This window comes from Hevea brasiliensis, unplaced genomic scaffold, assembly GCF_030052815.1.
Source record: "Hevea brasiliensis isolate MT/VB/25A 57/8 unplaced genomic scaffold, ASM3005281v1 Scaf94, whole genome shotgun sequence".
In the NCBI taxonomy this organism is placed as follows: domain Eukaryota; kingdom Viridiplantae; phylum Streptophyta; class Magnoliopsida; order Malpighiales; family Euphorbiaceae; genus Hevea; species Hevea brasiliensis.
In genome coordinates, this window is record NW_026615315.1 from 76,333 (window position 1) to 88,123 (window position 11,791).

At 33.4% G+C, this 11,791-nt stretch overlaps 1 protein-coding gene and 1 long non-coding RNA gene across 2 annotated transcripts; both read right to left on the reverse strand.

Moving 5' to 3' along the window:
- Window positions 1–1,749: 1,749 nt before the first annotated feature.
- LOC131177834 (uncharacterized) lies at window positions 1,750–2,346 on the reverse strand. Its single transcript, XM_058142938.1, has one exon. It carries the CDS (start codon window positions 2,344–2,346, stop codon window positions 1,750–1,752), a length of 597 nt encoding a protein of 198 aa, XP_057998921.1.
- Window positions 2,347–4,804: 2,458 nt separating this feature from the next.
- LOC110642569 (uncharacterized) lies at window positions 4,805–11,393 on the reverse strand. Its single transcript, XR_002492482.2, has 3 exons — window positions 11,086–11,393; window positions 5,606–7,839; window positions 4,805–5,483 (listed from the first exon to the last, which is right to left on the reverse strand). It is a non-coding gene; the product is annotated as an uncharacterized LOC110642569 (long non-coding RNA).
- Between the last annotated feature and the right edge of the window lie 398 nt (window positions 11,394–11,791).

An 11,791-nucleotide genomic window follows, 5' to 3' on the forward strand; every position in this document is an offset into this window, starting at 1 on the left:
TCTGCAGAATCTTAGTACAGTAAATTTAACTTTGCTCAATGATTTGAATGAGTTAATGGCCTAATTTGGGTTGGTGTTCTTCATGAAAGTTTTAGGTCTATATCATATCTAATTGCTGATAAAATTTCAGGTCAATTTGACCTACCTAGCTCGAGTTATGACCAAATGAACAGTTACTATTCATTTAGACAGTTTGGTGCAGTGGCAGCCAGCAATCAATTCACTTTGGTCAATTGTTTCACCAAGTTTTGGTCAGTTTTGGGCCATAGTTCCTCAATGAAAATTGTGCTCTTTTATGTCTATTTTCATCTCCAATTGGTGGCATATCAATTGGACTTGTAAAATTTGAGTTTTGGTCCTTCAAAGTGGGTTTGGTCATGCTGCATTTACCTCCGAATTTAGTTTTCATTCCTATCATTCCCACACAAGTTATTTGGTCATAATTGACCATTATTTCACTTTACAATAGGTCCAACATGTCATTTATGCATTTCTCCAACTTTTGGTTCATAAACCCTAGCATTGAAACCCTAATCTCACTAACTCTTGCATTTAACTACTTCTAATGATTTTAATGTTAATCATTTAACTAAGTAAGGTTTCTAAACTCATTCAATTGCATCATATTCATGCAAACCATACTCCTCTCAAGCTGCCCCAAAATTCAGTTTGTTCTTCCCCACATTTTTTTTCATTTTAAGGTTATTTACAAGCTCTTAATGCCATATAAACACTAATTAAACAAAGAAAAATTAAGGCTTGTATTACCAACCTTGAGCAGAATTTTCTTCCTCCTTTTCTTCAAATTTTCCTTCTTTCTTTCTTGCTCAATCCTCTTCTCAAGTTGCCTAGATAAGCTTTAACTATGGTGGCTAATTTTTCTATGGTGAAATTAGGGATTTGATCAAGCTCAAAATGAGCTTTAATGGAGGTTTTGGGTGAGGGAGAGGGTGAAGGAGAGAGAGAGTCACGTTTTTTATGAAGAAGATGACTTTATTATATTTTTTTTTTCTTTTCTTTTCTTTTCTTTTCTTTTATGTCTTAGGAAGACCAAAATTCACAAATTAATAAAATAAATCAATTAAGCCTTTATGACATCATGCATGATGTCATCACTTTGACTTTTCCATCTTCTTTCTTTTTTTTTTTCTATTAGTTCTTTAATTTAATTCTCAATTCAAATTTTCTTTTCTCCGATTTTATTTGTGATTAGGTCGAGTCGGATCTCGGTCAATTGACCAAATCGCCCCTCGCCGGTTCATCCCGGTTTGCAAATAATCTAATATTTCTTCCGGCTCACTGACCTAATTATTTGACTGACTTAACAGTTCTTTTTTGTGATTTTCTCTTTTCCACTGTGTCCATAAGGGTCCTAAGGACCGCAGCGTCACTTTTTACGGTTCAAAATTTGAGTTTAAAATGACTTCGCAGTCGTTCCCAAGGAGGTCACTCATCGCTGTGACTCTCGGCTCGTTTAACCTCTTATGTTCTGTTTTTCTTATTTATAGTTAACTAATTAAACATTACTAATTATTTGTGTTTATGGCTTCTCATGTTGTCTTAAGTGTGGCCCTAATCCCATTAATTGTCCGGACCGACACCGGTCACCGGAACAGTGAAATCTACCAGGCTATGCAACGGGGGTGTTACAGCTTCTTTGTCATTAGGTGTTGACATGGTTGGGGTTTGTTTCAACTCATCCACTTGAAGTGCTTAAGCTAATGGTAATGGTGGTCTAGCTTCTAGTGTTCATTGACATACTGTAATTTCCTTATTTTCATCTTTAGTAGTACAGCTACGTGCAATACAAGCTTCCAGAGGATCCTCTGGATATCTCTTATTGAACTCCTCCTCAACTAGCTCATCAATAATGTTAAACTTTAAGCACTTATCTATGTCTGACTTTTGTTTCATGGCATGAAATACGTTGAACTCTACTTCCTCTTCTCCCACTTTGAGAGTCAACCGTCTATTTTTAACATCTATAATTGCTCTAGCAGTTGCTAAGAAAGGTGTTCCCAAGATAATAGGAATTTGAACATCCTCCTCCATTTCTAGAATAACAAAGTCAACTATTATAATGAATTTACCAACCTTTAAGGAGATGTTCTCCAAAATTCCTATTGGATACTTCATAGATTTGTCTGTCAATTGCAAATAAATGGTGGTTTGTTTAAGCTCTCTAATATTTACCTTTTGACAAATGGATAAGGGCATAAGATTAACTCTTGCTTCCAAATCACAAAGGGCCTGAATAATATTCATGTTTGTAATGAGATAAGGTATGAAAAAGCTTCTAGGATCTTTTAGCTTTGGAGACAGTTTTTTTGCAAGATTGCACTGCATTCCTCTATGAGAGCCACATCTCATAATCATCAAGCTTCCTCTTGTTGGAAAGTACTTCCTTTAAGAACTTAGCATATGATGGCATTTGAGATAGAGCTTCTATGAAGAGAATGTTAATATAGAGCTACAACAAAACTTTCAAAATTTCCTAAACTACTTTTATAGTTTAGCCTTCTGGAATCTTTGAGGAAAAGACAATGGTGGTTGGTAGGGCTTTGGTAGCTCCTTCTTCACTTTTTTCTTTTCCTCCTTCTTCTCTTTACCTTTGTCAGCTTGTATCTACTCTCCCTTTACTTGAGTATCAGTTTCACTAGAAGTCTCATCTGTTGTCTTTTGATTGGCTTCTAGTTTCAAGTCTTATAGCATCTTGAAACTCCTCAAGGTAACTACCTTGCATTACTCCTTGAGGTTTATCTCTAGTTGACTAGGTAGTTTACTAATTGCTTTACTTGAAGAACTAGCTTACTTAGTAATTTTTTTCTTAAGCATTTTATTGTGAGTAGCCAATTACTCCATTCTGGAAGAAGCTTTTTTTTATCATCTCATTCTACTATTGTTGAGCTGTTAGAAAGCTTTCTATCATGGATTCCATAGTCAATTTTGGTTCAAGTTATTGAAATTGAGGAGGTGGTGGTGATTGAATTGTGTTTTGACCTTTGTTCTAAAAACCTGGTGGTGCTGGCCTGTATCCATGCTATCTGTTGATCAACTGGTTCAGTTGGTTTTATGAGTTTGACCATGAGAAATTTGGATGGTTCCTCCATCTAAGGTTGTAAGTGTTGCTAGTTGTCCTCTGGTTAAAGTTTCCACTATCATTCATATAGTTCATTTTTTCTGTGGATGTCTCACTATAGTTATTGCATTTTGAGCTTTGGTGTCCTCTTCCACAGTGGTCGCAGAATTGATTTCCAGTCCTAATTGCATTGGCTTGATCTTATCAAGTTTTTTTGAAAGCTAATCAAATTGAGTATTGATCATGTTAAGAGCATCCAATTCTAATACTCCAGCTATTCTCCAGTATCCCCCATTTGACCATTCATAGTTATGATAAGCAATTCTCTCTAGAGTTCAAGGGCTTCTGTGGTAGTTTTCTCTTTTAGATCTCCACTAGAAGTTCTAAATTAAGAGCTAGTCCTAAATGCCATGGTGTGGAACTCCTCTAAAGATCTGTACCTTTCCCATGCATTATAAAGTGATTCATTGTCCCTTTGCTTGAATGTGTTCAATTTGATTCACAATTTAGCGATCTTTTCCGAGGAAGTATCTTACTCAAAAGCTTTGCAAAAGGTCAATCCTGTCAGTAAATGATCCTATAGGTTGAGGTAGTAACCCTTTTCTTGCTTTGTCTTTAAGGGAGAATGGGAATGTTGTGAGTCTAATAGCATCCTTAGAAATACTATTCATAGTGAATGTGTCGCATAGAGAAAGAAAATATTAGAGGTGATAGGGTAGATCTTCCATTGTTGACCCTCTAAATTAAGTCTGTTGAATCATTTAGAACTATGCCGGTTTAAGCTCAAAGTTGTTAGCATCTATTGCTGGTCTCGTAACACTTGGTTGGAATCCTCAAATAGTTGAGGCTCCATAATCCCTTAGGGGTTGTCCTATTATTTACCATGGTTGAAGTTTTAGCTTCCCATTGCTTCTTCTCCCTCTTGATGGCTCTTAGAGTTTTGTCTATCTTTATATCTAATTCAAGTAGTTCTTTGTCTGGTTTAGTTCTAGTCATAAACTAAATAGAAGGCGTGAAAAAGAGATAAGAATATAATAAAATAACTAATAAAAATTAAATAAAACAAAATATATAAATTAGCTATGTTGCCTATCATCTAATATCAGTAAAAATTCCCCAGAAATGTCACCAAAAACTTATTATGCAAAATCCTGCAAGTGCACTGATCTTTAACAAGTAATATAGAAGTGAGTAGAGTATTATTCCCACAAGAAATTTGTGAGTACTAAACTAAAAAGCAATTGTAACTATTTAGACTACCAAATGTGATGATAGGATTTAAAACTAAATTAACTAGAGCTAATGAAGTAAAGGAAAGCAAAGCAATTGAACTAAGAAAATCAATTAATGAAAGCAATTCCAGAATTAGGGGCTCATACTTCAACTTATTATGGATCCAGTCTCATTTATTCAATAAATTAGAAAATTGTTACTTTGAAAAAAAATAAATTCAAAGTTTTATTAAGTCATCTCTCAAAGCACTCAAGGTGTATCTTAATTAAATTGAACACTACTTTTATGGCGATCAATCTTAATTAAAACCCTTTAAGCTCTTTGATTAATTATTAACTCTACACAGGATCTCAGCCTATCTCTAGGTCAGAAATTTTAAGTTCAATATCTTGATTTTTTAATATTAATCATCACCTTTCAGTCCTTCAATTAATATCTAAAATCATAACTAAGTGGAGCTTTGTACAAAGCATGCATTAAGATCATAAGAAATTGAATCAAAGAATAAAACTCCAAATTTATTAAATAAAATTAATGTAAATCCATAACAAAATTGAAAATGTTGCATCCCTAATTCTAGAATTAAGAAAACTACTCACTCATGGCAAGTTTAACAATCAAATTAAAAATAAAATAACAATATGAAAACATCTAAAGAAATAGAAAAAAAGAACCCTAATAAAAGACTCTATAGCTTTGGACTTTGGGAACTTAGGTTGTGAATCTCTCCCAAGAGCTTTGGTGCAAATCTCTACAAATTGCTAAGCTTGAATGTAAAGGGTGTGATCCCTTGCTTGTTTCTTACTTCTCATATTTATATATGGCGTAAAAACCATCAATTCAGAGTCTTAGAGGCCTCAGAAGTCTTCCCAAGTCATGCGAATAAAGTTAGAGTCTGTACTAGCGCATAGTACGTGACTCATATACAATTACATGGATCAAGGCCATGTAAGTCTTTAGAATCATGAAACGGCTCTCAATTAGAGGTATAAGAAGTTACATAGGCCAAGGACCATTACACGAAATCCTGTACATAGCTCATGTATCGATCCTTCCCTAGCAGCAGGTTGCATGAGTCAAGACCTCCATTGCACAAGCTATGCAATTCTCCCAGTGGTCGACTTGTACTTTTTCACTTTCGAACTTGTTCAATCATGTTGCATCAAATTACCTGATAACACACAGAAATTAAGAAATTAAGCAGAATCAACTCAAAATCCTAAAATATAATAAAACTAACTAAAAATCACGCAATTAACTAACAAAATGCAAGTGAAATGCAATAAAAAGTACCTTAAAATACTTATATAATACAAGTGTATCACATAGCCACTGCATGCTGATCATTATTCCATTGCTATTTAGAATCGGACGACCGAGGATGATATTGTGTGATAGTGGGATGTCAAAAATCGTGAATTTTGTGTAAATCTCTCTCTTGAATCCTTTGTTGCATAAGATCATTGCTAGATTTACAGTTTCGAGTATGGGAATTATCTTATCTCTAAGGCTGACCAATGGGTACCTGACCTTTGCCAAACTATCTATTTATGGCCAAGTTTCTCGAACAGCTCTTTGGTGATGAGGTTGACTAAGCTTCCTGTGTCAATCAACACTCTATATGCTGTGAACCTACACATCTGCATAAAGACCATTAAAAGGTCAGAATGTGGTTGTTTTACCTCATGGTCACTAGGACCGAACACATGATGATCTCCTCGCTCAGCTCTTCCTTATCAACCAAGAGGATTGTTCTGTTGGTGCTGCTACTGCTGGCCTCTGATTACCAAACTTCTCAGTGGTCAGCCCTCCTACAATGACATTAATTACTCTAATTGGGTCATCATCCTTCTTAGTGATGGTGATATCTTTACTTCCGGAGGTTAATCCCCTTCTTTGTGATGGTCTGTCATCTTGGCTATCCCTTGCAAACCTTCTAAGCCGACCATCCCTAATTAGTCGCTCAATATCATCTTTGAGCTACTTGCACTCATCAATGTTGTGACTGTGGTCCTCATGGAACCTGCAGTACTTGCTTTTGTTTTCCTTTCTTGAAGTGTCTGGGTTGAGCCTCTTTAGCCATTTTATCTGTTTGCCATTCTTCTAGATCCATATTAGGACTTTGGATATCACCTCGTTCAATGGCTTATAGTTATGGAATCTCTCTTTGCTCTACTCAGTATTCTTATCTGAGCAATAACCTCTTCGATTTGAACTATAATTCCTCCTATTCTGCCTCCTCTAATTATTCTACTCAAGCTTCCTTTCCTCACATAGAGCTTGTCACTCATTATCCAATTACATGTACTTTTGAACTCTCTCTATCAACTAGTAGTAGTCCATCACTGGGTTTTTTATCAATGAATCAAAGAACTTGATGTTCCTTGTCCCCTTCTTTAAGGCATCACATGCAATTTCATAGTTCAAGTTGTCAACCTATATTGCTTCAGCATTAAATTAAGCAATGTACTCCCTCAAAGACTCCCCCTCCTGCTGCTTTACCTTCTAAAGGTCCGAAGATAGGTTTTTCAATGAGACGTAAGAGATGAACTTATTCTTAAACTCAATGGCAAGCTAGTGAAAATTTTGGATTACCCGGGCTTGAGACGTTGGTACCATTTTTGAGCTAGCATGGTTAGTGTTATTGGGAATACCCGATAAATGTGGTAGTCATTCACATTCTGGAGCATCATCATTGTTCTAAAATTTGCCACGTGGCTCCTCAAGTCTGTTGTCCCTACATACTTGTCTAAGACAAGAAGCTTGAACTTTGGTAGGAACAGTTCAGCCAATATTGGTTCAGATAGTGGAGACTCATCCCCAATCCTAAAATTTTCTTCCTCCACCTACTTCCGATACCTCTAAAAAGCTTTCACCAAGCCCTAGTTCACCTTTAGTTGTGGTGACTCATTAAAAAGTTCTTCTTGTTCGTCTGTCTATCCGCTCAGTCTTTGTCCCTGTGTTAACCTTAGGACTTATTCCTCTAAATTTAACTAGATTGGCCTCTCTAAATGGTGCTCTTGGATAGAGTTATGCCCCAAAGGCAACTGCTTTAGGCGATGCACTGGTTCCAAGGATTAGCCCCTTTAAGAAAGCAAATTGGGCCTCCATTTTCCTAATGCGCTAGTGAACTTACTTTGGTGTTATCCTTATGGTGGGCCCTACTGGTCAAGCTTGTTAGGAGGCAATCCGATATTGCTTGGCGATGCTTGGGCACTAGCAGTATTAGAACTAATCATATTCTGGGTAGTCGCAGCTGCTAATGGGTTGGTCCTAGTCATTGGAGTCTTAGCCACCACATTCTTGCCAGCGTTTCTGAGTTTTGTAGCCATTGAAAATAGCAAAAAAACATAAAAGATGGAAGTAAATTAGGATTAGAAATTAAACTCACAAGAAGCACAGAAAATGAAGAAAAAGAAAGAAATGGTTTTAGATGTGGGATATCAGTCGATAATCTGAGTTTCCCACAGATAGCACCACTAATGCTACTATGAATCTCTAAAATCCAATCCTGGTGCCACATAAGCCTGTAAAACAAAGAAATGAGAGGTCAGTAGCCTTCTGGCCAGCCACACTAACACTCAAGTTAGAACTTATAAATAGATAGTGTAAATGAAAATTAGATAGTAAATGAATAGTAATTTTGGCAGAATTTTATGCTTGATTAATGGCAATTTCTAATATTTATAAGCTTAAGTAAAATAGCCGTTGTTGCTATTTGCCACAATCTTGGAAGTTGGGTTGATATCCTAATATTGTCTCCTATGAATTAGGGCTTAATCTTGACTTGACAATGTTGTTGTTCAGTATATGTGATGCTCAACTTAACGGGCGAGCATTAACACTGCTTCTCCTATCATTCTGTTACAATTCGGTTAGGGCCTAGAATGTACTGTCCTCTGCTCGACTCAATTTTGTTCGGTCTAGATGGTTGAGTAGCCTCTTGCTCGATTTGACCCTTTGACTGAGCGTTAAAACTTTAATTGCTACATTGAATTTTTTGTTACAAGCACTGACCATTTGACTTGGTTTTAAGAGAGTAGTATCAAAGTGTAACCAAAAAATATATATATTAACAAAAAAGGGGTACGTGTGAAGTTATTCACTAAATGGATGTGAGTTATGTTGAGATGGAAATTTCAACACTTGGGGCGCAAGTATGACTAGCGTGCAAATTGCGAACGCTAGTATGAGTGGCGTCAGTTTATAGTGCGATGATTCTCTGACATATGACTAGTGCCCGGAAGCTACTTATACAAGCGTTTTAAGGGACAAGCTACTAAAAGTCACATGCAAAACACAATGTGCAGCGTGCCAGATTCGGTGCATGAGAAACAAAGTAATGGACACTATTAATAGCAGTGTTTTGATAGTGTCAGAACTCGAACGGTAGTACAAGTAGCCCTCAAAAACTCTCGTGTGAACCGTTATTTGGGGCGCTAGCAAGTAGGGTCCAGACCAAATCTAAGTCCCTTTGCTCACATGTTTTTCCGTGTATCTCCTCACAAATCTTCTCTGCACTGATAGCTCCCGGCAATCACAAATTTTCTCTGCGTAAATATCTTCATAATCTGATTTGTGTTCAATATCAACCATTTCACGAGCATTACATTGACATTAAAAATGAAGGTAAATACTTTTATTGTTCAATGAAATTTTTTGTTATTTATTATATACTTTAGTCTAATTTTCTAAAATTTTTGCAGGCCTTGTAGATTGTTTTATATCATAGATTTAAAGTTGTATTATGTTAATTAAATGAAACAAGTAAAAGGTGATATCTTTTATTTGTAAATAATCAATTAATTAGGTGGTACATTAATAAAAAATGCATATGATTATTCCTGTTCTGGTGAAAGTATATTAGGAAGATAATTATTTATAATTTAAAATAAAAATATTTAAATTATAAAGTGAAATAATGTAGAGATATCAAAGTTAAGCATTACTATTGGAACTATTGTTGAAAAAATTATCTTTTTAAATATATTACTTAGAGAGTATTAAAAAATAATTTAAAATTAAATTTGACAAGTTTTAATCATAAGAATATTAAAATAATAAAATAATTTTTTTTTCAAATTTTTTTTTATAATATTTAAAATAGTGCTTTTACTCAAAAAAAGTAATTTTTCTCTCTAAACTCAATACCAAACAAACACAGAGAATAATAACAGAGCAATTATTTAGCATGCTAATCCAATGCTATTAGACTTGGTTTGGAGGTCGATCCGCCAGAAGGATTGAGTTGATGATTCAATGATACAATTAATGAGTCAATAATTTAACTAGTGGATTACTAAAAAATTAATTAAATATTAATTAAATATAACACTTATTAATATAAATAAATAAAATTAATTAATTAAATTTTAATTTTTAAAATAAAAATTTAACATTTATTAAATTATATTTATATAAATTTTAATAGTATTTTTAAATTTCACTTAAAAATATTCAAGTAATATAATATATAAAAAATTTCTATAAATATTTAATTATTTTTTAATATTCATGAAATATTAAGTATATATTAAAAAGTAAATAAATAGTGAGTCCAATATTACATATTATTTTTATACTTGAAGTACCAAAATCCATGCATCAACCCAATAGCAATAGATGGAAAATATTTGTTATTATGTTTCAGTTAATGTAAAACATTTAAATATTTTATTTTTCGTTCATGTTACTAAACTATTTAAATTTTAAAATGAAATTTTGTTGATCAATAATTTATTCCTAAGTTTCAAACATAATAATATACTATTATAATAAATGTTTCCTACATAATAAAATTTTAATTAATTCTTAATTTCAACTGAAATATTATACGACTCTCTACCTAATGTACTATTCTAAAAAAAAATTTTACAAATAATTTATTATAAAATACTTTTGTACAAATTTACTATGATTTTTATGTTTATCCAAGCTAATTAAATTACAATATAAAAAATGTAAACATTTTAATTTTCTACATCAATAATCTATTCCTAAATTTCAAATCCAATAATATACTATTATAAGAAAATTTTCCTACATAATTTATAATAAAATAAACAATTTTCTTCATAATTAATTTATTCATAAGTTTCAACTCAAATAATATAATATTATCTGCCTAATGAACTATTATATTTTATTTTTTTCTAAATAATTTATTATCCAATATTTTAATCACAATTTTATATAATATTTCGTTTTATTTAAAAGTATAAAATTTTTCATTAATGTAACTAAACGATTTAAATTTAAAATTTGCATTACAATTTATATTAATGTCAATTTTTTTCTTCATAAATTTTTTCCATTAGTTTCAAGGCCAATGATAAACTATTATCTATCTAATATACTGTTATATTATGATTTACGGAAAAATTTGTTACAATATAAATTTATCAAAATAAGCCCAATGATTTTCGGTTAACCTAAAATATCAATATATATATATATATATATATATATATATTAATTAATGCTACTAAACTATCATACTTTTCAATCTTTAATAAATGCCTAACAAGATTTTAATTTCCTTCCTAAATCATTTATTTCTTTATAAAAATAACTTTAAAAAAAAAACCTCATTGGCATGTATATTGTCACCTCCATATCTCTAACTCTAAACCTACATGCATATATAATAACATGCGTACAGAAAATCACATTTTCTTTTTTTACAAATATTATAAACATCACATTATGCATATTACATATTTCAACAAATTCAACACATTATATATATAACACATTATAATCAACTCAATTACCTTATACTGCCGATTCGTTCAAGGAGAGAGTGCGAGTCTTTAGTGTTTCAATCAACCACCTAAAATACCCTCCACCGAAGCTTCAGTGGGTGCACCAAAACAAGACAAATTTCTGCTTGAAAAAAAAAAAAAATCTCCAAGGATGTTCTTTCACCGAGAGGGAGTGAGAGATGAGAGACAAGAGAGAGAGCTTGAGAGAGAGCCAACTTCCTCAGCTGCAACAGTCCACCGAGAGTGAGTGAGAGATTAGAGAAAATTTGAACGTATGCGTGAGGATGATAAATGAAGCTGGTGAAACTAGTGGCAATGAAGTCCGGACACAAGTGTTAGAGGCGTGCAAGTCTGCACGCTAGAATTAGTGGCGTGCAAGGTACAGAATCTGGCAGAATGATTGCTCAAGCAGTCTGCACGCTATCAATAATAGCGTCCAAAGCGGAACGTCCAGAGTTTGTACGCTAGTCATACTTGTGTTAGAGGATTTTTTATTCAGTGGGACCCACGTGTATAATTTTTCGAGGGCATTGAGCCTTCCACCTCAGCACAACTTACCCATTTGGTAAGAAAGTTACCACTCGCCCCTTACTTGTTAATAATTCTTTTGGTTACACCCATTTGGAAGAAAAAAGCCCGTTGTGCTTCCTTCCTAACTCAACTTTCTATCAATGAAGAGCCTCAAACTGGTTACCGTTCCAACCCCAAAACTATG